The sequence below is a fragment of the Exophiala bonariae genome (assembly GCF_035927105.1).
Source record: "Exophiala bonariae strain CCFEE 5792 chromosome Unknown scaffold_5, whole genome shotgun sequence".
Lineage (NCBI taxonomy): Eukaryota > Fungi > Ascomycota > Eurotiomycetes > Chaetothyriales > Herpotrichiellaceae > Exophiala > Exophiala bonariae.
The window spans coordinates 141164-166809 of NW_027042480.1; the positions used below are offsets into that span (position 1 = coordinate 141164).

General features: G+C 50.7%; 7 protein-coding genes across 7 annotated transcripts; 4 read left to right on the top strand and 3 right to left on the bottom strand.

Annotated features, from left to right (window-relative positions):
• Positions 1 to 1517: 1517 nt before the first annotated feature.
• LTR84_010827 (uncharacterized protein) lies at positions 1518 to 3842 on the bottom strand (the record flags this gene model as incomplete). Its single annotated transcript, XM_064854361.1, has 1 exon — positions 1518 to 3842. The coding sequence occupies one exon, from the start codon at positions 3840 to 3842 to the stop codon at positions 1518 to 1520; it is 2325 nt and encodes a 774-aa protein (XP_064709087.1).
• Positions 3843 to 4551: 709 nt separating this feature from the next.
• Positions 4552 to 6516, bottom strand: LTR84_010828 (uncharacterized protein; the record flags this gene model as incomplete). The annotated part of the gene is made up of 1 exon (XM_064854362.1): positions 4552 to 6516. The coding sequence occupies one exon, from the start codon at positions 6514 to 6516 to the stop codon at positions 4552 to 4554; it is 1965 nt and encodes a 654-aa protein (XP_064709088.1).
• A 1974-nt stretch (positions 6517 to 8490) lies between these two features.
• On the top strand, positions 8491 to 9506 carry LTR84_010829 (uncharacterized protein; the record flags this gene model as incomplete). The annotated part of the gene is made up of 3 exons (XM_064854363.1): positions 8491 to 8520; positions 8584 to 8619; positions 8685 to 9506. The coding sequence occupies 3 exons, from the start codon at positions 8491 to 8493 to the stop codon at positions 9504 to 9506; spliced, it is 888 nt and encodes a 295-aa protein (XP_064709089.1).
• Positions 9507 to 11407: 1901 nt separating this feature from the next.
• On the top strand, positions 11408 to 15936 carry LTR84_010830 (uncharacterized protein; the record flags this gene model as incomplete). The annotated part of the gene is made up of 2 exons (XM_064854364.1): positions 11408 to 15661; positions 15721 to 15936. The coding sequence occupies 2 exons, from the start codon at positions 11408 to 11410 to the stop codon at positions 15934 to 15936; spliced, it is 4470 nt and encodes a 1489-aa protein (XP_064709090.1).
• Positions 15937 to 17336: 1400 nt separating this feature from the next.
• LTR84_010831 (uncharacterized protein) lies at positions 17337 to 20781 on the top strand (the record flags this gene model as incomplete). Its single annotated transcript, XM_064854365.1, has 2 exons — positions 17337 to 18874; positions 18963 to 20781. The coding sequence occupies 2 exons, from the start codon at positions 17337 to 17339 to the stop codon at positions 20779 to 20781; spliced, it is 3357 nt and encodes a 1118-aa protein (XP_064709091.1).
• Positions 20782 to 21157: 376 nt separating this feature from the next.
• On the bottom strand, positions 21158 to 22202 carry LTR84_010832 (uncharacterized protein; the record flags this gene model as incomplete). The annotated part of the gene is made up of 3 exons (XM_064854366.1): positions 21158 to 21337; positions 21387 to 21462; positions 21526 to 22202. The coding sequence occupies 3 exons, from the start codon at positions 22200 to 22202 to the stop codon at positions 21158 to 21160; spliced, it is 933 nt and encodes a 310-aa protein (XP_064709092.1).
• Positions 22203 to 23638: 1436 nt separating this feature from the next.
• On the top strand, positions 23639 to 25258 carry LTR84_010833 (uncharacterized protein; the record flags this gene model as incomplete). Its single annotated transcript, XM_064854367.1, has 1 exon — positions 23639 to 25258. One exon carries the CDS (start codon positions 23639 to 23641, stop codon positions 25256 to 25258), a length of 1620 nt encoding a protein of 539 aa, XP_064709093.1.
• Positions 25259 to 25646: the final 388 nt, after the last annotated feature.

A 25646-nucleotide genomic window follows, 5' to 3' on the forward strand; every position in this document is an offset into this window, starting at 1 on the left:
GCCCACACGCCTGTGACCAACAACACATGAGCAAGACCACATGTACTGATCACGAAGAGAGTCGAAGTCAACAAACTGACCGATAATCCATCCAACAAAATTTCTGACGTTGGACTGCCACGTGTTTTGGTTCATCACACCTCGACCATGGCTACAAATTACCATTTCCGAGCTTTGCGCGTTGCGAGCCCATTTCCCCACAATCTGAAGAGCTTCTTCTCACCTCGTCTTTTCCAACATTTGGAATTTGCGCATCATAGCATTCTTGGTGGACTCCTCATCCATCGCCATCGGGCATTCCTTCTTCGGAAATTGAATAAGTTTATCACGACTTGGCTGCTTGAATAACGTGATGCTGCGTCCCTCTCACACCACCATAGTCGTCAGGTTCAGTGGATACTTTGACATGGTGGAAAGGTCGATCTCAAGACACCATCAGGCCGAGATGCGAGAAGTCTCCAATGTCACAGATGGTATCATCGCTGTTGAGAGGTGAGATGCGTGTGCAAAATACCACCAGGGCCGAAAGATGTGGAGACTGCGAAACCTGGACAGATCAAGGTAAAATCAAGTGCATTGATTAGTACAGAGCACAGTAAATGGATCCGTACATAATCGATCACACTCGTCTCAAGCCTCGATTGACCTCCCTTTTGAAACAATAATGTCAAAAGCCTCCAATCAGTATGAGCATCCTCGCAATGACAAACCTCCACCCTCCTGACCAGCGCTGTATCCAAACAATGCAAGAGCCTCGCAAAAATTTGATTTTCCAGCCTAGCCACGTCATTCCACTTCCCTTACACTCCGTTACATGATCCGAATATATCTGTAGAAAATTATCGTTCATTAACATTAGTGGTCGTTATATGACCTAAGTCTCTCCACCAAGCTCCCTTTTAAAGCCCCATGAGCCGAGTCTTCTGAGCCGATTACCCTAAACCTGTGGCATCTCACGACGTTCTTTCCGCAGCTGATATGAGGCTAAGTCGCGGCGTCGCTGTTTCGTTCAACTCAAAGCGGGACAGGAAGTGGATTAAGGCTATCGTACTTCCTCGCGGTACAATCGTCCGATTTGGGTAACCACAATAGGAACACGTCGCATATAGCAGGCCAATATTTCGGTGTTTCGAAGCGTTGGGAGGCGCTAGAAATGCAGTGCAGTCCGTGGCTTGGTTCAATTGGTTACAACATATCGTCGAATCAAGTCTGGAGAACGAACGGTGTATCCGCAATGCCCCGACCAAATCTCAAAGAGCCTAACGAGGCTGATTTCGTACTCGTAGGTATATATCACCCAATCATACGTAGAGACTAGGACAGCCGCAGTGGCCCCTCCACTCAAGAGCCCGTCGAGGCTAAAAATGCAGCGCAGTCTTCCGGGCAGATAAAGGCAAGACAGGTCCCCTTCCATTTCTCGCAAGGATATCGAACGTTGATCACGTGCTGTGATATCATGCGGCGAATTGCCTGTCGCATGTGCATTGCACCATTTCATCCAGCATGAATCCGTGCCATCAGATATCGAAGTTCAACAAATCCTCAAAGAGGAAATTATTGCTGATGCCCGTGTGCGGCGGGAAGAGCTGCTCGAACGTCTCGTAGCCGAGATCCGACGTGATGAACGGCTCCTGCACAGGGACGGGCGTATGGGTGCCGTCGAGATTTAGCTCGGCGCCGCCGTACACGTTGTCCAGGGTCGAAGACGGCTCCAGCATGCCCATGCCCATGCCCATGCCGACGCCGACACTCCGGTTCGCGGACCGCAGGGAGTTGGTGAACGAGTCGTTTCCGACGAACGACTCGACGAATTTCGGGACGTTGAATTTCTGGCGTTTGGGCCCGGCGCCCCGTGCTGCGACGCTGGCGCCGTGGTCTCCGTCGCCTGAACTGCCGCCAGCGCCGACTGATGCGTCGTAGGTGCGTTTGCGGTACGTCTCGAGGCGCTGGTCGGCGCACAGGCGGGCTTGTTCGGCGAGGAGGGACGAGAGGAGCCGGATGCCGCGCAGGGCGATCATGCTGGACTCGAACTTCGAGAGCATGGAGATGGTGTTCTCGACGAGCTTGCGGTGCTCGTCGTGCTGGGGGTCGTTCCTCGTGCGGTGGAAGGTGTCGAGCGCTAGTGTGATGCCGGCGGCGACCATGAATGCCTGGTCGATCCAGAGCAGCGGTCCTTCTTCGTCGTACGCCTGGTTCGCTTCCTTCAGGATCGTCTTGGCTGCCGCCATGCACGTCCGCCGTGTAAAGTCGAATGCTGGCTCCGTGAAGCTGCGGCCCAGGAAGGCGCGGTGGATCATGATGATCTTGTGGGCGAAACAGATCGTCAGGCCGCGTCGTGCCCAGGGGACGAAGTTGGGCCATTCCGGAGATATGGGCTCGTTGGGTGCGAAGAACTTGGGGAGTCCCTCCGTGGCCATCGTGCGGATCTTGGCGTCGTACTCGAGCACTTGCTCGTATTTGGTATACAGCGTGTTGGAGGAGACGATGGCGTCGTGGATCTGCGGCATTAGTTCGGCAAAGGATAGGAGGAAGTTGGGGAAGCTGGTCATGCTGGGTGAGTTTTCCAGTAGAGGTTGCATCGTGTGTTCGTCGCAGTGCATTGGTTTGAGAGTGGTGAAGTGAAGTTTCTGAATCGAGTACATTTCAGAGAAGGGGATCGAGAACCAATCCTGAATGCAAAGTTGAGCCCACAATCTGCGACCTGTTTCTCTTTTGATGGTCTTATCTCGCGAGGCCTGGGTCGTGAGAATCGCTGCCCCCGTTAGACTGTTGACGTCGTCTTCTGGACCGAGACGTTGAAGACCTAGTCCTTGAGCAATTTTCATTGCCGCCCCGAGTAATGTACTTTGTGTATTGCTAAAGCCGAGGATGTGTGCAGACATGGTCAACGTCAGGATCGCCTCTACCGAATATACATGGTGTCGCCACATGTAGTCTGACAAATTGAGGCACGTTACTGTTGCCTTGTACCATTGCCTTGTGAGTTTGGCACGCTCACTTTTCTTGAAGCCCCACGATAGTGCCAGTTGCTCATGTGCACATGTCATGCTCCCTGCCATGATCGAGAAAAGAAGGCCTGTCCATCTCAGATCCGTGTCTTTGACCTGGAGACCACCTGGGGACTTGTAGACATCTTTCAATTCATCGTAGAATGTGGGTCCATGAAAACATCCATGATACCATAGAATAGATCCAAGATGATAGTCGACAAGTTGAAATAATTGCTGGCGTGAAGGTAGGAGCATCTGCAAGAAAGATATCTGGGCTGCTCCAGTGCCTCCAAGACAGTTAGCCACATCCCAGTCTGGGCCACCGTCTGTAATGCGATTGGCAACACCACCAGACTGATGTGGTTCCTTCAGTAGCTCTAGTGCTTTGAGATCATAATCGGACAGCTTAGGCCGCCCCCAAGTTATGAAATCTAATGCAGTGATAGTATCACTATCAGAATTGGCTGAAGTTGTTTCCGGCTTATTTCCAGCTTTGTTAGTATGCTTCAGGGTGCTCGCCCGATTTCGGGGTTTGGGGAGAGATTGAGTCTGAGGACTAGGGCCGGCTGAGACTGTAGAGGCCGGGGTTCTGAGAGAAGGATGAATACCACTCTCAAAAGCATTATCTCCATCCGTAGGAGGTGAGCCCGCTGTGCCCCCTGGACTGTGATCTTGCGCCGTTGAGGATCGAGGATAGATACGATGGAGTTTGGGATCATAGCCACCTTCCGGCCATTCTCGGGAACATTTGTCACCATCCCCTCGCTTGACACAGCGACCACATGGATCTCCACGGTCACATTTCTGCCGGCGCATAGAGCACTCGGTGCATGTCTTACGAGGTTTGGGCATGGTCCGTCCGATAGTTGGTGTTGGGTGTCTTGTCGTACCAAAAATCCAGTGATATTGATTGTACGGGATGCGTGGGGAGGATGGAAAGATTTAGTACGAGTACGAAGCGGATGATGATGGAGTAGAGCTTTTGCAATGAGGAGCGTACAATTGTGCGTCACACTCTGCAGCACACTACTTAGGTAGCGCCGGATATCTGCCCATGCCAAGACCTGAACTCCGTACATCGAAGCCCAAGTACCTGGTATATTGATCGGCCCGAGCTACGAGGTTGCTGCATCAGTACCTCGATACCTGGTACCTTGATGTTAGATAGTGAACTACCGAAGAAATCAGAGAAATTGAGGATCTATGTGTAGATCAACACTCAGGCGTTGATTGCTAAACTCATCCACTACCCAAGGTACAAACACAGGTACCTACCCAGGCAGTACCAAAATCTATGAAGTAGGCATAACCCAAGTGTCCTTCAGTAGTTATTCTGATGCCTGAGAAACCAAGTAATCCAACACTAGGCCGAGCCCAAAATTCGCCTTGGGTGGTAGAGACTAATCAAACATTTTCCCGTCATCTTTTTTGATAATTAACATCATTCGTAGTGGTTGGTGTGGACATGTGAAATCGTGGCAGGTTATTGGCGTGGAACAGATGGTGTCGATGGTACTAAGAAGGTGGTGGGGTCGTGGAATGAAACCTGATTGTGTCTAATCTACCAAGCGTACGCGGTGGATAGGTGAACATCGTCTTGGTCATCACCGTTCCATTCATCGTCATCAGTCGGCTCATCATCGAGGAAGTCATCTTCGTGGAATTGATCACGAGTAGGTCGCTGGTCGGAAATGACAAGATCAACAAGACAGCATCTGGCATGCCTTGAGACAGAAGTGGTCGCATCACTGTCATCCGTGGTGTCTCCAGAGGACGACTTGTTAGCATTGCTTCTGGCAAGGCGTGTACTTTGTCGCTGTACAGCTCGTGGGGCAGGTTTCGTCATTGTCGACTTTACGGTCCAGTCGATGGGTTGAGATGTATCAAGGAAGATGTTTTCCAATGTGGACAACCACTTCTTTCGAAGTGTAGCACGGTCTCTCCAACTTGATTTTTTCAGGATAGCTTTGATACTCAGCTTCTTGAGGTGCGGAAGATCGTCGGAGGCATCGACAAGTGAGGACAGGAATCTCTCTGCGTCGTGAATGTCATGATAACGCACGTTGTCCATGGAGATGGTGACTAGGCTAGTGGGCCAAGTTGGGGGGCCTGTTGGGCACAATGAACTCAACTCAAATTCCTCCTTCAAGTCGTAGGCCGTTGAATCGGTGTAGAGAAAGTCAATCTCGAGAACTTGTAGTCGAGGGCAACTCGATTTCAGATCTGTCAAAAACTCCAGTGACATGGAATGATGTTCAAGTAACCGCAATGTGGTCAGGTTGCGACCACGCAAACTCAGAAGTTGTTTCAGTGCCGCTGAGGTCAGTTGTGAACAATTCGACAACTCGAGAGACTCGAGCCCTTCGGGAATACACATGATGCCGGCGGTGTCAATGATACGGCAACATCTTAAAGATAGGTGTCGGAGGTCGGTCAATTTCTGAAGTGCAGATGTAAGCAAACCCTGAGCTTGTGTGAGTTCAATCTCGCTCGACTTCTTTTCAGCAATTGCCAGATTCAGTAGGGTCATGTTTTGCACCCGGCTCAAGCATGGTCGAGTGTGGACCTGTACTGCGAGTTCCAAGACGGTCATCGGGTTAGGAAAGCGGCCGTTCCATTCGAAGGTTTGGAGGAAGATATTCAGTTGATCGAGTTTGTCGAACAATTCTGGGGGATAAGCCCAGGAACCCCTTGATGAATCTGAGGTTGGATTGAAATCGACATTGGTCAACTCATCACTGTTGTGATACAACCGTAGATTGCGCAGCAGTGGTGTATTTGCAATGAGGAGTTCCAGGTCGATGCCACTCTTTTTCTTCAGAAGATGTCCTATCTCGATGTCGAGGGATTTGATCTTGGCGCGATAATCAGTGAAGGGCTTGTTTCGACCTTGTCGGAGGAGCGCGATCAGGCCGTGGCCCCGGTATGCTGGATAGATTGGCGGGCTATAGAGAAGTGCCGCCATGCATGCTTCGTGAAATGATTTGCACAGAGTTGAAGTAGCGCATAGCCAGTCGATCGAAGGTGTGCTGGTGGATCGAGGTCCGTAAAGTGGATAGGCAGCAAAATTCATGATATTCCGAAGAGCTTCGTAGGGGAGTTGTTGCCAGGGTGGAATGCGATCATTGTTGATTGGCGATTCTGCGAGCTTCACAATCTTGGGGGTGTTGGTCAGAAATTTCTGTCGTTTGTAGGAATTGAAAGAGTTCTCAATCCTCGCCTGGTCGTCGGCGTTTCTCTTTTTATGGGATGCATGTGACTGTAGTCGCGCACTGACACGATACTTCTGGGAGGGTTGAGGAAGGGATAGTGTGGAAGAAGGCTCTGATGAAGTATTTGAAGACTCGGTGGAACCGTCCGACTCATCATCGGACGACTCCCGATAATCTTGACGAGCACCACGAGCAGGTCTAGACGACTGAGTGCGGAGAGGTAAGAAGTGATCCGAGTCACTATCATCGTTGGTGTAGCGAATGCGAGGCTTTCGTCTTGGCCGAGACTGAGCAAGGGTGGAGTGATGCGCCATGACTCGATGTTGTGAAAGACAGGCAGCGTGCGGTGGAAAGCTTTTTGATGACGAGGGAAGAAAGCCGATGCTGTCCTAATTACTGGAGTGCGGCGAGCACTCGAGCCGAAAAGGTGTATCAAGGTACTAATTGCGTTGTGGTTGTGTTTTGAGATGGATGATGGTACAAGGCACAGAATCTCGGAACCGGGGAAGACTCGAATGATGACAGAGTGAGTTGGAGTGGATGGATTTGCGAATGATGGCGTGCAGCAAAAGTGCAGGAGGAACGCGGATCTACCCGCCACTTGGCACCTGGTTGCAGGGCTGTAAGAGGAAGGTTTGGCGGATGACATGTGATCTGCCGTTGGGCAGGAGGAAGTCACCATCAACACTCCAAAAGGAAATTCATTTCACGGTACTCCGTATATATTCTAAGCTATTCATAATTGAGAAATAGAGGGGAGGGAGGTCAGAATAACTTGATCCAAAGTCCATGGCACACATGAATCCATCTAAGGGTCAACCCTGTACCACTTTGAGAATCTGGAGGACAGACGAATACTCCGTACTAGATTGGGGTGAACTGCAGGTACCAGCTCATGCTGTACAAGCCCGTTAGAGATGAAGAAAAAGTTCATTGGTGGATTTGGAAACTCTGAGTAAGTGGTACCTGGCACAGTGGAACTCGAGAGGAACGACTCTAAGTAGGTAGTAGCGCTGTCAGGTACCTCGGACCTGTGAATTGCAAGACGGCAGCACCACTGGCAGTTTTAGGCCAGACTAGTCTCCATCATTTTTGGAAGTTCATGCTCTGGAACGGACAGAAGATCAATATACTTCAAAGGTACGTGTCATAGATGCCAGACTCTTCCGAAATACAAGTGTGATGTCTTGAGACGGGATTACGTCAAGGGCTGCGAAGCTAGGACAGCATTGCGTAGGGCATTATTATCTGGAGGATTCTACCTCATAGTGGCATGGTACTGTATTTATCAATTGCCGAGTGCCCACGGGCGATGCCAACGCAACAGCTTGAATCTTGAGAGTCCGAGCTGTGACCTTTTGGCTCTTATCTATCTGCAATCAAGAATCTTTAATACGAGGGATTCGTATAATGGAACCATAACGTGTGGTGGCTGGTGTGGCTGTCGGTCGGAAATGTAACGCGTGTTTCGCAATCAGCCTCCCTTCCAGGGTTCCAGGTCAGAACAAGGCCAAATGGAAGCCCAATTTCCGCTTATAGTCGTAAGTTGCAATCAGTCCATCCAAAATTTCAAGGTCAATCTCAATCTCTAGGCACAACATCTCCCGATTCTCGGGTGATCAATTGCATTGTTCTCGTTTTTGTAGGCATACAATCATGAATGTCTACATCATCAATAGCATGTGTATAGAAGCCGTAGGAATCACCAAAGAAAACTACTAGGTACTCGTCAGAGGCCAAGCCCAGGGTTCCTGAATCCTGAAAGACATCCTGGTCATCAACTCGCCTCGCCACCGTCAATTCCAGTTGCTGGCACTGCAGAGAGGTGGTTCCTCACTAATTCACCTCCAACTTCCAAGCTAAAAACCGACCCAGCCAAACTTGCAAGTCTCCCTGCCAACTTTTGTTTTCGCAGGCCGACTGCGACTAAGATTCCTCTTACGAGTACCACTCAGGCTTCACCTTCAGCTTAAGCTAGGCCAATCCTGCATCATCACCTACGACTCTTTCCCTCTGCTCTACCACTCCTCTTGCGCAGTCAAAGACACGCTTCTCCAAAAATACCACTGTCTCATGCACCAGCTGCCAACCCAACTCAACGCCCTGTTCTGGTCCATGTGCACCTGCTCCTACCCACACCATCGCATTCAACCATCAAACGCCCATCTCGCATCTCCCTCCTCCATTTTTTGTATGGTCTCTTAACGTCCTGATCGCGCCCTCCTACTCGGTCACATCACCTTTTGGCTCTGCCGACTTCGGCACCATACTCCTGAGACTTGTACAATATGGGCTCTACACAGTTTGGCAACTTTCAAGTGAGTTCACCAAGCTTCACCTCTGCAGCTACTCGTGTAACCACCTGCTAACTGGACCTCCAGGACTTCTGTCGAGATTCCACTCTACCAATCTGCAACGTACGTTTTATCCGAGTTCTACGCCTCCTACATGTCTGCATTCCATGACCTAACCACTCCCTTAGATTCTTACCGACAACAATCAACCCCCAGGCATCAACTATGTCACAGCAAATGCTGGCTGCGTCTTGCGCGGCATCAACCTCAGCAACAACCGAAACCTGGCCAATCTAGGGTCCATATTGATCGCCGCCATTGCTATCATCGTCACACTCTTTCTCTTATGGAGGGCCGATCGCAAAGCCGCCGCTGTAGGTCGTCGAGAAATGCAACTCTTCCTGCTCTGTTATGTGGTGATCGAAATCTGTGAAATATTCACCGTCGGCGGATTCCCCCTCGACAGCAACGTGAGGAAAGGCTTTACCGCGGTTCATATAGCGACAATCACGGCAGGCACATGGATCCTCTTGATGAACGCGCTTGTGGGTTATCAATTCCTTGATGACGGTACTCCCTTGTCAATAGCTTTGATTGGAGGGACTTCGCTCGCTCTATTCATTGGCACGGGTTACGTCGCTCTCGACACCGCATTCAACTGGACTGGCTATTGGCAAGATGATTCCTATGGTCCGCTGCACCGGAACATTGCATTGTACGTGCTCTATCAGCTGGCTCCGCTGGTCTTTATCTTCCTCTACTTCGTCCTGGAATCGGTCCTTGTACTCCGGGTCCTCGGCGAAAGGACTCCCATGAAGTATCTCGGTGCAGCAGCCCTCTTGTTTGCAATAGGTCAAATCTTCCAATACGTCATCTCGGTGCATCTATGCAATGCAGCTGATGGCAAGATCAACGGCGCTCTTTTTGAGACACTGTTTACTCTCTTGAGTGTGGTGGCCATCTTTGTGTTCTGGTCATCCATCACGGAAGATGACTGGCCGATTCAATGATGAGCGAACACTCCACGAACAGGGCCCTTGGTTTAGATCCGTCGGGCGATGGCGCCATGATCGACCTGTCTACACAAGAGGCCACTAATTGATCACGCTCCCACCCATATGCAGGATTACATTAATGTCTCGGGGAAGTCAACACGTGAGAGGACGATAGGCCAAGTGAAAAAGGCGTTTCCGTCACAACATGTGCAATCGTTGGAACCGAGAAACAGGGCATTGGGCGCGGCATTGATGACTTGACGCAGCGTTTGGCGTTTCGAGATATGTATTCCATGTCCAAAATTATTGAAGGAGGTTTGCCATGGTTTGAGTCGAATATGTTCGATCGTAAGGCACAACAGGGTGGGGCCCGCTGCATTTTCGTCTGCCGTTGTTTGTCATCTGGCATCACATACAGTGGCAGCATCTTATTTAGTAGACTAGAAGACATAAAATAGTACAATCTGAACCGACTCCGGTTGATATATATGTGTTTCAAACCAAAGGCCTTGCCGAATTTCACATGGGGCGTTCCGCAAATGGAGGTCTACATCGTTGGAAACCCGGAATTTTGATTGATCAATACATCATATAACTACCTTGACTCCGACACAAGGTAAAGTCCACTCGGACCGACCAAGCAGTTGTCGCAGCCACTGAGCGCCAATTCCAGGATCGGCCTGAGCGGATATATTTGAAGCCGCAGTAAAATTCATCCTCCGCCGAGCCTCTTCAACCACTTCCCCAGCAGACCCTTTGGCTGCACCAAACAGGCCCGAAACAGTAGATGTAGCCACGTCGAGTAGAAAGCTCCCCATATCAGATGACGTCCCATTGCCGGCCTGCGACGCAGAACCGTCGGGCTGCGCAGCACTGGTAGCATACAGCCTGGGGACAAACCACGACGCTATCGAACCGGACTCGTCGCCATACTGACTCAAGTCGATGAAACACCGGTCGGACCACCGACACGAGCTGGCGAAGAGGATGACGAGCAGTATCGAGCAGTACGAGCACGGTTTATTGAGGATGGTGGTGAGGACCAGCAGGGTGATGAGATGGACGGGCGAGAGCGAGACGGGGAGTGGAAGGAGCAGTAGCGGTAGGAAACTTTGTGGTGTTAGTGCTTTGTTGGTAATGTGTACAGTGCGATTAGTTCGCGGATCGGTGGTGGGGAGGGATGGGATGGGATGGGCTCGGATGATGACTTACAACCGCAGGCAATACATCATTGCTCGAGAGGTGGAAGGAGACGGGTGTTGTGGTTGGTATGGGGAGATGTATTTGATGATTGATAGAGATGGGAGATTGTTGTATTGTATACACCCACTGGTAGTATGATGTGGGATATAAAAGTGAATGAATTTCCTCGTGGTAGTCCTGGTACATACAGTACATACCTGAAGATGTGATATCCGCAGGATTAGAATTGAGAAGACCTCGGCCTACCTTCTCGTCCCAACTTCAAGTTTGCTAGGGTCACTAATGTCTCCCTTCCTCTACCGCGAACTGCCTAGTTTAGAACTGACAGGCGCCGTCCTTGAGAGCTGTCAGAGCGCATAGCAATGACTAACTCAAAAACTAGTGATTTGGAGAGAAAGTGCAGCCATCATAAATTCATTCCTCCTCCGTCACTTTCAACTTGTAGGAGACTGCCTGCCTCAATCTGCTCCCGTCGGACCTTTAATTCACCTCTACTCTCGATCCCCCCTCTCGACGGGCTCGCTTGACTGCGCATCTACTGCGCTGCCGTTCATTCACTCACTCATCCCTCAGTTATTCACTCAATCCTTCCACTCCAGGTGTAACATCCCGGAAGACAAGGTTTTCTTCCTTCACCATCCACCACCCTACCTCTCTGTCCCTTCACCTTCAGCAAGCTGCCTCAAACTTGTCGTTCAAGGTCCTGACTGAAAATGTCGACCAACGATCTACAAGCTCTCTTTGCAAACCTGAAGCCCAAGCCCAGAGATCCACAGCCTCCTTCAACCATCCAGCGTTCCACTTCAAGCGGCCATCAGCCTCAAAATGCGAATGCGTTTGCCCTGAATTCAGCTTCGCCTCCGCCGTTCTCCTCATTGTCCAACGACCCACTATTCAGTTCGTTGCCGTCAGGATCCGCGTCCGCCTCGGCTGCTACAGCGCAATCCCTCCTCAGTTTACTCAACTTTGGTGCTTCTTCGTCCTCCACTGGCCCTTCCGTGCCTCCACCCGGACTTAATGACACTCGAGGTAATGGTGAAGAGATGAAAGCAGAGTCGGGACCACCTGGACCCGAATCCAATGCTCCTCAAGTCTCGACTTCCGATCTTCTTGCCAAATTCATCAGCCCTGTTCAACCTACAGCTCGCCCAGCTACTCATTCTCCTGCGAATCTAGAGGATCAAGGTGGCGGTGGACCGCAGTCCAGCTACCAACCTTTGCGCGATGCTTCCCAAGATGCCCTGTTGAAACTGCTGAATCGAGCAACCGCGACCTCAACCACTGTTCCACGCCAGGGCTCCGTCGAACGAGCTCAACCCGCCTCTGCTAGTGAGGATAAGGGTGAACAGAAAGCTGCCAGCGCTGTCGGAAGTTCCGATCTTCCTTTTAGGGTGCTTCCTTCTCGAAATAGCGGGATTTCTACACCCTCGGAAGATCCAAGAAATGACAACAAGACTGCAGCCTCTGCTCAGACTCAACCACTCTTCACCTACACAAATCCTTTTCAAGCGTTGCAAGCATCTCGTTCTCAAACTCCGAAGACCAATGCACAAAACTCGCGCACTGCCCATGCTGATTCACCCGTCCCCAGTGTTGAACCTACCCATGAGGACAAGTTCGAAGGTGAACCTGTGCGAATGGCAACACCAGAACAGGTCGCGAAGAGAAAGATCCTGACTCCTCGACTGTCCGCCACGGCCCGGCCGGGAGCTGGTTCGCCAGAGGCCTCACCCGCAGTACCGGTGCCTGCCCAAGACCGGAGCCAGGCTACTCCAGAAGCCACTCCAATTAAGTCAAAACTGTCTGCTCCAGAGATCACGGCGGCCACGAATACCCAAGGCGACTCTTCTGATGCAAATGCCTCGTCTCGTAGTGCGACTGGAGCTGTCAGTAATGCGGTAGAGCCTCAAGCCGAGGTCGGAGATGAATGGGAAGATGCGGAGGACGCAGAGGATTCTCCTGAAAAAGAAGAGCCTTCTGAACGAATCGTTCCAGTCTACAACTTCCCTATCAAGCCTTTTGTCTCTATCACTCTACAATTGGACGCGAAGTCAGATACCGGTATTCGTGATGATGGGGTTATGGAAATCTCGCGGTTGAAAAGAGATTTCGACCAGTTGGATCGTTCTTTGGCTTCCGCCACATCCAAATACATCTCCTATGCTCTGGTCAAGAGTGGTATGCGAATTATCAGACAAGATGATGGAAAAGATCGGCAGGTGTTCAAACACGCCAATGATCGCGTCTTTAATGTGTCTTTCTGCTCTGCTCTTGATTCAGATGATCAGGCTATCTTGGGTACTGGTGTCAGTGGCGCAGTGTATTATGCTACTCTCGCGAAGGACAGCAATGACTTGTTCGACAACAATGAACTTGACTCGGAAAGTCTGATCTTCCCTCCCTATCCACCAGCTGATGAAAACACTGCTGGAGGAGTCTTAAAGACTCGTGCAAAGCGCAGTTCTCGGCACCCTGAATTCTTCGCCATCGGAAGAGGCAAGGCCATTCACCTTGTTTGGCCCGCGACCGCACTTTCTTCGCGTTACGGTATCACGCAGGACAACCGCCGTGTCAATGTCGGAACATTTTTCCAGGATCGTTCATTGCAAATTTCGACCGGAAAGGCTGGAAAGGATTTTACTTTCAGCGAGGATGACAGCTTGATCGTCTCTCTGGATAAAACTGGACGACTTCGATTCTGGGACATTCGAAAATTGATTGATGAGTCCAACGCCACAGGTGTACGTGCTAACATGACCGTTGACATGCCACTGCTATCGCTATCGACTGCTTCGCCCGCTGAAAAGTCGTGGCCCACCTCCGTGTTGTTCGTTGATAAGGCCCGACCATATACTCGAGGTGGGCCACTACGTTATGTCTTGGTCGGCTTGAGACAAAATCATACGTTGCAGCTTTGGGACATTGCTCTCGGCAAAGCTGTTCAAGAGCTCAACTTTCCGCATGAAAACGAGACCGATGGCATTTGCAGCGTTGCCTATCACCCTAATAGCAGTATCATTGTCATTGGACATCCCACGAGAAACTCGATCTTCTTCGTACATCTCTCGGCCCCACGATACACTCTCAGTGCATCATTGTCTCAAGCAGCATTCATCAACCGCATTGCAATGAAAGATCCAGAACTCCCGAAACCAGAATCGACTGCTTGCATGAGTGGCATTCGTGAGATCTCCTTTGCCTCCAAAGGACAACTTCGGAGCGTTGAGCTTCTACCGATTAACCGTCCACTAGAAGCTCAGAAAGCTCTTGATGAAAAGACACCACTCTTTGAGCTCTACGCTGTGCACTCTAATGGTGTAACATGTCTGAACATTACCAAAGAAGATTTGGGTTGGGACTCGAACAGCAAGGTCATGCACGGCATCGATGCAAACAAGAACGGCTTTGTGAATCTGAAAGAGCTCCGATTGGGCAGCGTGATTGAAGAAGCACCACGTAGCAAAAGCCCTACCGAAGATGTCCCACCGGCAGCTCCTAAACCGCCATCGAAAAAGAAGTCCAGCAAGAAGGGTCTTGTCAGTGCTGAACGCGAGGTAGCTCAACCAGAGCAGCCTGAGCCTGTAGCTGCGGCTCCAATACAACCTCTCACGAACGGCAGTGTAGCTGTTGAACCAACAAACGGAGAGACTCCTGCAGCACCTAAAGAAAGCAAGAAGAACAAGAAAAAGGCCGCCGCAGCGGCTACCCATGACCAAAATGCTGCCGGCAAGACGACCCCTCGAAACGCATCGCCAATCAAGAATCCTCAACCCATCGTCGATGCTCCTGTTAGCAAAGACGCAGGCCTGGCTGAGAAGCCGGACCTGAACCCTCCTCCTAATGCAGCAACGACCACCGATTCCGATACTGCTAGCAAGGCCGAGGCTGTGACGGTTGGCATCTCTGGTGATTGGTTGGACAAGGAATTGAAGAAAGTTGAACGTGGAGTTTCGAATGAATTCCGCAAAGAACTCAGCACACTCTATCAGAGTATCCAGAACGATCGACTGGTGCAAGATGCTGCGGCGTCTACACGTCAAGAAGCACTTCTCCGTCTTGTATCAACGACTCTGACAACCAATGTAGAGAAGAGCCTTTCCCGTATATTGGCCACCCAAGTGCAGCAAGCCGTTATCCCCGCACTTACTGGCATCACTGTCCAAGCCGTACACAATCAACTGGGTGATGCACTGGCCAAGTCACTACACTCATTGGTCCCACATGAGTTGAATGTTCAATTGCCGATTGCAATCAATAACGCGCTGCAAAGTCCTCAGGTCACTCGCCTGATCGCAGATACAATCAGCCAAAAGATAACAAAGCATACTGAAGCACAAATATCGGAGGTCCTTCAGAGAAAGCTTGTACCTGTCTTCTCAGACCTGGCACTTTCTGCTGCACAGAAGGCAGCGGCCGAGGTGGAGGCTAAACGACAGGTTGAAATTCAACAGTATGAAACCCAACGTCGTCAAGACACTGCACGAATGGAGAAGTTGAGTCAGGCATTGCAAAGCATGGCGCAGACTTTGCAGCAAATGTCTGACACTCAAGTTGCTTTCCAGACTCAGATTCTCAAAGACCGCCGTCAGCTTGCTCTGCTTGAAGCAGATAGTCCAGCATCGGCCACCCAGCAAGTGTCAACTGCCAGATTGACTCCATCACAGTCACACTCTACTGTGCCAACTCCACAAAAGCCAAAATCGCAGGAACAACTGGAGCTTGATGAAATTGCACAACTTATGGATGCGGGCCGCTACGAGGAAGGTTCCATTAGATGGCTGCAATCCAGCCAGCCGATCGAGTTGTTTGATCAACTCTTCATTCACTATACCCCAGAATATCTTGCCACTGATGTCTCACCACTGATTGCATTTTCAATTGCTGTGACTCTTGGAAATTCCCTCAACAGTAACACTGCGCGACGGCTCGAATGGATTGCTGCAGCCTTCAATGCAGTTGATCTCTTGGTAAGATAATCCCGGATGAGAAGATTAAGTACACTTCTTGCTAACAATCATGACTCTAGGATCCTGAAATCGCTGATCTTGCTCAGCATGCTCCTCAGCTTCTGAGCTCTCTCATTCAGAAAATTGAAGGGTTGTACATGACGATTGCGGAGCGCGACCCTAGAGATCCGGCATTGCGAATCATGCCGGCGGTATCTAGGAGAGCAAAGGATATGATGGCATCTTTGGTTGGTCCTTCATCATATGGACGACCTGCTCAGCCTTTAATCTTCTAAGCATTTGAATGGGTCTAAGGTGAGGAGGAATGCGATGTATGAGGGAGGGTAATGGAGGAGGGAGGTGCTTGAGCTCTGGTTCAAGGGCTTCGCTTCGCTAAGTACCTCAGTCCTTTGTTCCATTGAGAGATGAACTTGTGCTGAATCGGATGCTAAGCTCGGTCAGTCGTCGGGACGGGAGATGTCTTTTGCCTCAACGGACTGCCCTTGGAGCTGGATCACAACTCGCCATACAACTGATCAGTAGCGCACAAATATGGAGACCACGGAGGCGCTTGGAGTAGTGTTTACAGTACTGAGGAACGGAAATATAAAACGTCAAAATCCAGCCAGTATCTTCCTTTCTCTTGCTTTGTTCCTTTCCTTTCTGATAACACACTTCGTTCTCACTCTTTTTAAGTTAGTGAGTTAAATTTTCCCAGATCCTGAGGCTAAATCACTCGAGCTTATCCCACAGCAGCAGATTCGGGTATAGATATCAGCCGAGGGCGATGATGAAGTTCAATGCTCTCGCAGCGCAGCGAGGCTAGACCAGCCGCATTCTCACTAACTTCACTTCACTCATTCACTCCTGGCTTTCAATGTCTGCTCTAGAGTCTGTCCAGTCCTTCACTGCATATCAGCCAACAATTGACCTACCTACCTAGGTACCTAAGATGTCCTGTCTAAGGTAGGGGGTACTCGTAAACGCTATCAAGGGGACATCTCTCTGTCCTCGATCTCAACCAGACCAGGCGTTCGTTGTGTTCTTTGCCTGAGGTTAAGCAGGCCTTAATCCTACAATCATCTCTCGGCGTGCAGTCGGCAATTCTTTCAAGTTATGCTGGCGTCTGCACACACATAGTCATTCACTTGTTGGCTCACTCACCTTGGTTACGGTCTAATCTGTGCTGTTGCGTCTTGTCTTGTCGGGCTCGGCATTGCATACGCTTTCAAAGATCACTCTCTTTCTTTTGGTGTGTGTGGGACGATCGTCTCATCTGTCCTCTCCTATCTTGATCTTGATTCCCCTCGCACTTTGCCTACTCGCTTTGTGAGGCGGTGTTTGTGCGCAGGCTTTTTCCTTGAAACGGCCGACTCTGGTCGGTTGGTTAGCCTAGTGGATGATTGAAGACATCGCTATCTATTCATCTTCACATCCAACCTTGTGATCACTTGTGAGGTCATCGTTCTCTTCCAGATATCCTCTATCCTCGCTTCCTCCGGCGTATCTCGAAAAAGCCATCATCGAGACATCCACTCATCAGACTCTTTTGCCCGAACTCAACATTGCTTCTTCCCACAAGTCCTCACTCTCAACACCCACCCAGCCCAGCCTCCAACACTCTACGCAAGCACCGCCTCCGATAGCCAAACAAAACACCTCCTAGTGGAGAGCAATCGCACAGCACGACGAAAGGATGGCGCCTGCGCGTACAACTTCTTCTTCCCACCTGCTCCAGATCCTCCAATCCACAGTCGGTGACGAAGCCCTAGATCTCACGTTCAAGGCGATGAAGCGGCTCTCAGAATACGAGAATTTCCGGTACGACCCTGAGAGCGGCCGTCTTGAGGTCCTGCTACCCTTGGCGGACGAGGATCTTTGGGTGCGCAGACGAAGAGTCAAGACCCTGGCGGAGTTCCTAGAAGACGACGAACAGTACGCTTACAGCGAGAATCCTAGTGAGGAGTACACCTTCTGGCTGGCGCAGTGTGTTCACTATGGGTTGGAGTTTCCAATCACGACGGAGGATGCGAAGGCATATGTGAGGGGTGCTATTGAGCAGGGGATCAAGAAGGAGCCTCCGCACTTCAGGGTGCTGAGGAAGTTCTTGGAGAGACAATATCTTGAGATGCATGAGGAGAGTGATGAGAGTGATGAGAGTGAGGAGAGTGAGGAGAGTGAGGTTGACGATGATGACCAGGTGGTCTTTGTTGGTCCTGAAGAGGAGGAGTCGGGGTTTGATATGGTTGATAATGATTGTCAAGTGGTTGAAGACTCGCTTGCAGACGAATATTTGGAAGCTATGATGATCGATCAAGAGCACGATGCGGACGATGAAGACGAGTCGGATGACACCGAGCGTGAAGACAAGTCAGATGGCACGGATGATGATGACGACAATGCAGACCTTGATAGCGAATCAGATGAACCAGCCAGTGATTCGGATGCAGACATGGATGATGGTGGTGGTGGAGATCATGCAGACGATACGCAACAAGATGGAGACAATCAAGACGACCAAGCCCAAGAGACTAGAGGTGTGTCTGAGGGAAACCCTCCAGACATCAACATGAATGCCGATGGGGATGGCATCTCTGGTCCTGGAGACAACACCGCCACGCCAGACCATCAGCAATGCGAATCTCTTGCTCCTCAATCAGCAAACGAACCACAACTGACACTTCCTCGCTCACCGGTGGCTGCCATCGAAGAGGTGGATCTCAGCCAGGAGTCCCCCACATCTATCTACGATCTTTCTTCGGACAGTGATTCCCAGCCTGTTAATGCTTCAAACAACGCCGGCCAAGACAACACGGAAGAGGCTTCCTACGATGCTGCTCTCAGAGAACATATTGATTGCCTGTACAATGAGGATGAATATGACAACTTCAGCGAATACCATGCTGGTCACATTGCAAGTGGTATCAATGATCTGCGATCATCAGGCAGAGCAACTAGATCATCTGCAGCTAAGGATGAGTCGAAGACCAGTGTTGAGCATATTGACGCACCGTCACTCAGCCCTGTCTGTCTCATGGATCTGGACAGAGATCTTGAAACTGCCCAGATGTGTCAGAAGGCCGAAAGGGATGACAATACTCAGCAGAAAGATAAGTCTTTAGGGGATCGCAAGTCTCAAGATCTTCCGGACGTGGAGGACCTCTTACCCTCTATAGCCCATAACAACAAATCAGGAGGAGTCAAGACCGACATGAGGATAGCGGATGCCCCAGGGTTCAAATACTTACACGGTTAGGGATCTGCCTGCACCACTATTTTCATCGGAAAACTACCCTACCTTCTTGCGCTTTTCCACTGCCAGATCTCAAGACTCGGTGTTCGAGAGCATTGAGACTTGTTCCCCGAATCCCGGCAGCTCTCAAACTCTCAAACCTGTGGAAGTGAGGGATCTTGGAAAGAGTAATACCAGGGACAAGGAAGGCCCCACTACATTTTACCCTCTACCATCCGCGACCTCCTTGAGATCTCCATGTTCGGAAGTTGATCATGACGGTAAGGATATTCGGGCGTTGCCTCTCAAAACGTTATCAACATCTGGGACCACAGGCTTTATCAATGTGCCACAAGGGCCAAAGGCTTGGAGTTCACCTCCCACCACAAATTTTATCGACGTACCACGAGGACCCAAAGTTTGGAACTCACCTTCCACAACAAGCTTTATCAACGTGCCACGAGGACCCAAGGCTTGGAGCTCACCTTGCAGATCAAGATCAGGAACCCTATCTGGTGTAACAGCACATTCCCCTCTCCTGACTCCATCTCCTAAGGAATCTCGTTTTTTGCGTCAGTTAACATTCCAGAAAGCAAGAGGTGCAGTATTGCATGGTAAAAATGCTGCATCGATGCTGGATTCATTCTCTAGTGTGACGACCCAGTCTAATATTTTAAGTAGTCCTTTTGTGCAGAACACCACTTTTCCCATCCGATCGTTTACAAACCAGACCGTGCAGAATAAGCTTGAGCTTGAGGCTGGAATGAATGCTGAACGGAGTGAACAAGCGAGAGAACATCAGAATATTGTGAATTGGCACCAACAAGAATATCAGAGGCTTCGAGAAGTCAATCACCAAAACATTCGGAAAGAGCAACCGGGAGCAGAAGCCATTGTTGAACATGGACGAATTCAGCAGTCGTCCTCAAGGGCAGGTAAAAGAAGCGCTGAAGATAATATCTTACCATGTTCCATTGGCAGCCATAGCCAACTTGCCGACCAGCGTAGTGACATTCAGCGAAGTCTCGGCAACGCTGCTCACCAGCCTCGGAAAAAGCAATGCTTGGAGACTCCTTCCAAGAATGTGGAACAGTCAACGGGAAGAAGAAGTACCAACAGCTCTAGCACAGGAAAGAAGACATCCATGATGAAGACACACTCTGCGACCCAAAGTGGTGTAGACGGTTGTTCCACCCAAGAGAGGCTTCCGAGGAAGGAAGGCTCATTCAAGACACCAATCACAAACGATGCTGCAAGAAGTGCAGAAAAGAAAGAGACCACCTACCAGAGACCTAAAGAGCAGAACAGAGGAGGACAAAGTCCCACCAAAACAAGAGCCTCCAAAGCGGCCGCCGCAAAGGCAAAGTCTGAGATGAGCTTTCGTTCCATACGGGACGATGCGAACCAGACACCAAAGTCCAAGTCGATGGACGCGACGAACAATCTCAGTCGCCAGTTAATTGACTCACGGGATACGACATCCAAACGTGACGAGGACAAGACAACACGAGCAAATCAAGAGAGCCTCATGTCACACCCAAAGACTTCAAAGCCAGAACTCGCCTGGCAATCAGTTACCTACACGTCCAACCCAATGGCCGGGCGAAGGCCAGGGAGCTACCGCCTGGACAGCATCGAACCGCAGCATTTCCGAGACGTCATAACGATAGTAAACCCGGCGGCACGCCATGGCCAGAGTCTGAAAGACCTCCCACTTCCGCGAAAGATTTCGACAATGGATCCAGGCACCGAACAACCGCTCGAGCTGCAGTGGGTTGAGCAGCGTCGAGCGTTCAAGAAGCGCAAGCGCGATCAATTTATGGCTAATGTCCCTGAAGACTCTTTGTTGATGGATAAGGTGCCGATCATGGTTAGCGAACCGAAAGGACTAAGGATTGAGCATTTTTAGATGGATGATGAGGGATGGGACTGTGAGATTCAGCGATGGTTGGAGGCATGAAATGATTGGGAACCGCAGGGAAGGCATTTGTTTGAGTACATACTGGACCTAGAGAATCCTGGAAGGAGATTGGTAGGCGTCTCGCAAGCATGCTGTGGAAGCTATGGATTAAGGATTAATGGTGGGATTGCGAGCTTTGATGTCAAAGCAGAAAGTTATCAAAATGTGATAGGCCAGTCAGTCTGGCCTTTGGACATGAGCCATGTTCAAGCCGCTCACAATCCAAAGCAAGCAAGCAACAGCGAGACGTGATGATAGTCAGCACGGCCCAACAATCCATCCCAGACCCATGACAAGTCACAATTACATCACATCACATCCGATATCAAAGAACCACCGTCTCAGCATCATTAACACCAAAGAACAGGCTCATCGGATCCTTATAATTGACGAATCCGCAGAACGGCGGACTGATGCCATAGCCGAGCAGCCGCTGAGCTTTAGGACTCAGGTGTTTTGCTTTTTCGGGCGGGACCTTTTGGGAGAATTTAGATATGAGAGCAAGCTTGGGGTAGTCAGGGGGTTTTTGGAACTACAAGGGACTTCTTGCGTACCATGAAATACTGGTTCTCGACTTGTCGGTACATGCCTTTGCAGAGGAAGATGCCGACTGTTTCGCGAGCTTGGTCTCTGTGAAGTCACGACGTTAGCTGCCCGTTATTCAGTGGTTTGACTTTTCGATTTTTTGCATACACGGTGGTATTACCACCACCAGCGTGGTAGGTGCTGCCTAGGAAAATGGTCGCGTCGCCGGGTTCGAGCTCGGCAGGCACGGCCTCGTGGTCATAGGGACAGCGGTCGTCCTTCCACAGATGCGAGCCTGGGATGACGATGGTGGCGCCGTTCTCCTTGGTCGTCTTGGTGACGGCGGTGACGCAGCCGATGAGCATCGGGCGATCGGAGTCGCGCATGTGGTAGTCGATCTCGTCGCGATGCAGGCCCTGCTGCCTCCCGCCGGGATTGACCTGGAAGCCGACAGTGCTGGAGATCTGCGGCTTGGAGATGGACGTGTGTTTCTCCTGGCCGAGATAGTAGGTGAACTCGTCAGTGAGCAGGCGGTTCGCCACGTCGTTGAACAGCGGGTTCAGCGCCAAATCGACACAGTGGTCCGAGATGGCGAGCAGGCCTGTCGCGCGCCGGGTCGTGCTCGGGAAGAATCCGCTCTTGTCGCCCCCGTCGGCTTCGAAGTGCGGCTTCAGGTCCTGTTGGATCTGTGCTGCGTGCTCGCGTGTGATCAGGTTCTGGACGATCACGGCGCCGTCGACATTGAGGATCTCGATGAGCTTCTCCGCTGTGGTGGAGGGGTCGAGGGCGTCGATGCGGACGAGCCCGCGTGGCGTAGCTGGTGCGTCGGTGCCGTTGGCCGACATGGTGGACGTGAATCGAGTATCAAAAGCACGTGGATGATAGCTCAGCAGATAGCGATAATATGGGGCAACGAGCCCTATCATTGAAAGATGCCAGTATTGAATGTGGGGAAGAGTCAAAGGCAAACCTTATGTAGACTTTGTAGTTCGATGTCAACCCATCAGAGGCAAGGCGGACAACTTCACCAAAAAGAGGTTCGACCCCTTTGAGATCTGGGTGGCTTACGCAGCAACCATGATCGAGATTCTCCCCAGACTTGACGGAGAACGCCACTTGTACCAATATCTGGGGCACATCGGGCGGGATGGTTTATGAAATCTCAACGATAGAATTTGACATGAGAGTCCCCTACAGGTCAAACCGGTCATCTGTGAAGCCACCGGTGCTCTGGTTAGTGAGAAGTCCCTATCATGGACAGGAACACGCCCTCAAAGAGCGGGAAAGTCCTGCCCGAACCTTGAGTCTCGAGCGGAGTGTCGCCGGCGGTTGAGCTTGGATAGAAAATTCGCCCAGATAACCACTAATGTGGCTTCCAAAAGAGGTTTGGGCGACATAAGGCCTATCTTGATGGAAGTAGAGTAAACATATTGAACCTCTATTACCCAGCAGATATGGGAAAGCGGACTGAAGTCGGTCACAACGGAGGAGAAAAGTATTTCCGCAGTCTTCGGCAACGGATCGGAATATCTTTTCGGGCCGCCAGAGATGGATTCGTCTTCAGACTGGTACTATCGCTAAGGCGGAATTTGAAGGTGAGATCTATGCTAGCTGAGAACATCAAAACCGATCACACAAAGACACTTGAACAAATTTGTCGTCCCAACGGCGTTGATAGTCGTGGGGGCCGATCATGCTCGGGGATTAACCGACCGGATGAATTATCCTTCTCCATTTGCATTCATCAGCCACGCTCGCCTCCCTCTACGGAGTGAAAGTCCACATCCCACCATCCCAGCCACAACGTCATCCCACAGACATCTTGCATGTGGGTGCATGTGCCTGGAACTCCAGTTCCTCCTCCGTGGCCAACCAAGTCATTGGTGGGATAAGCTACACGAATCTGCCAACGAAACTAGCGAGCGCAATGATCTCATACTGTCAAGGTACCAACTTGTTTTCTTTGATAAACTTTTTGCGTTTTTGCATTTTTGCCTCGATAACGCGACCTGGATAGGTGTTCCACGAGGCAAAAACTGGGAACGGCTGTGGTGTTGAACTACACGTGGGGTGGATACTGGTTCCGCACATGTGTGATTTTGGATGAGGGTTGTGATGGGAAATGTGTTATAAACTCGCATCAGAACTCTATGCTTGCTCACTAGATCTTTCTCTCCTCTTGTCATATACCACTTTTAATTTAGACGATTAGAGCTTTCTTTTCTTCCTTTCCTGACCCTTTCTCAATTTTCACCCCCAATCACTCTCATCAACAGCAACAATGGGTGAGACACCAACACCAGAGAACTATTGTATGCTCCAGGGCTTTGAGTGGAATGTGCCGGCAGACCAAAAACACTGGACCCGTCTCCATAATGTGCTCGGGGAGTTAAAGAACATTGGAATTGACAACGTCTGGTTACCACCCGCCTGCAAGGGTGCCGGTGGCAAGGAAGCCAACGGCTACGACATTTACGACCTTTATGACATTGGAGAATTCGAGCAGAAGAATTCAAAATCGACAAAGTGGGGCACGAGGGAGGAATTGGATACCTTGGTCGGCAAGGCTGAGGAGTTGGGTGTTGGTCTCTATTTTGATGCCGTTCTAAATCACAAAGCCGGCGCCGACAACAAGGAGAAATGCCGGATTATCGAGGTCGATCAAAATGGTATGGTCTCTCTTATTCCCAAAATCTATGTCAATGGCATGTCACCACACCACGAACGCTTTACTAACTATGAATCTCTCCCAGATCGCACCAAAGAGATTGGCGAACCACGAGAAATGGAAGCGTGGCTAGGTTTCGACTTCCCTGGCCGAGGCGACAAATACTCGTCGCAAAAGTACCACTGGGAGCATTTCTCAGGCACGGACTACGACGCCGGTAACGACAAAACAGGAATCTACCGTATCCTAGGCGACAACAAGCACTGGTCCAACAGTGTAGGCGACGAGTCCGGGAACGCCGACTTCCTCATGTTTGCCGACGTCGACTACAGCCATCCAGAAGTGATCAGCGACGTGATCCACTGGGGCGAGTGGGTGGTCAAGGAGTTCAAACTCCGTGGCTTCCGCTTCGACGCCTGCCAGCACTTCTCGGAGCGCTTCACCAATGAATTCGTGGCGAATCTCGAAAAGCACTTCGGCAAGGGGAAACTGTTCCTCGTGGGCGAGTTCTGGGTCGGCAACGTCGACGAATTGCTTGAATATCTGGACGAGATGGACCACAAGTTCAGCCTGTACGACACACCGCTCCTCAACAACTTCAGCCAGATCTCGAAGACGGAAAACGGCGACCTGAGAAAGGTCTTCGACAAGTCGCTCGTGCAGGCCAAGCCCGACTCGGCGGTCACGGTGGTGATGAACCACGACACGCAGCCGGGCCAGACGGTCGCGACGCCCATCGAGGGCTTCTTCAAGCCACTCGCCTACGCCCTCATCCTGCTTCGCAACCAGGGCTACCCGTGTGTCTTCTACGGCGACCTGTACGGCATGAAGGGCGAGAACCCGGAGCCGCCGAGCTGCGGCGACAAACTGGCGCATCTGATCCTCGCGCGCAAGCTGTTCGCGTACGGCGAGCAGAACGACTATTTCGACGACGAGCCGACCTGTCTCGGCTTCGTACGCCGAGGCACCCACGATCGCAAGGACGGTCTGGCTGTCGTGCTGAGTAATGCTGGTCCTGGCCAGAAGCGCATGTTTGTCGGCGAGGAGCATAAGGGTGAGGTGTGGACGGACATCCTCGGCTGGCAGACTGACGAGGTCAAGATTGAGGATGATGGCTTTGGTGTCTTCATGTGCTCCGGCACGAGTGTCAGTGTCTGGGTCAAGAAGGACTCAGAGTTGCGGAGGCAGATCGATGAGTTGAACTTTGATTCTGATATCTACAGCAAGGCTTGAGCATTGAGCTCCATTTGGATGATTGGTAATGACGCATAGGACGTCTGGGAACATGGAAACGGGTTTGGATAACTCATTAATGGCCTACGAGTTAGACAAAGACTTACGACTAACGGTGTGAACGGGAAATCACCAAGGTGCCACGGTCCTATATTTCGATATTGACAAGAAGGTTAGACGGAAGAAAGATAATATGATCCCACAGAACAGAATTCGGATGCCTCGACATGGTCGAAATCTTGCGTCTATGGGCCAGAGAAGGGCGGAATTGAGGAGGATACTTTGGATGAGATAACGAGATTAGATTCTAGATTCTTTGAACTATAAAATCATATGTTGTCCCTTGACTTATCAGGTCTTCTCCTCGAAATCCAGAGCGCCGTCGCTA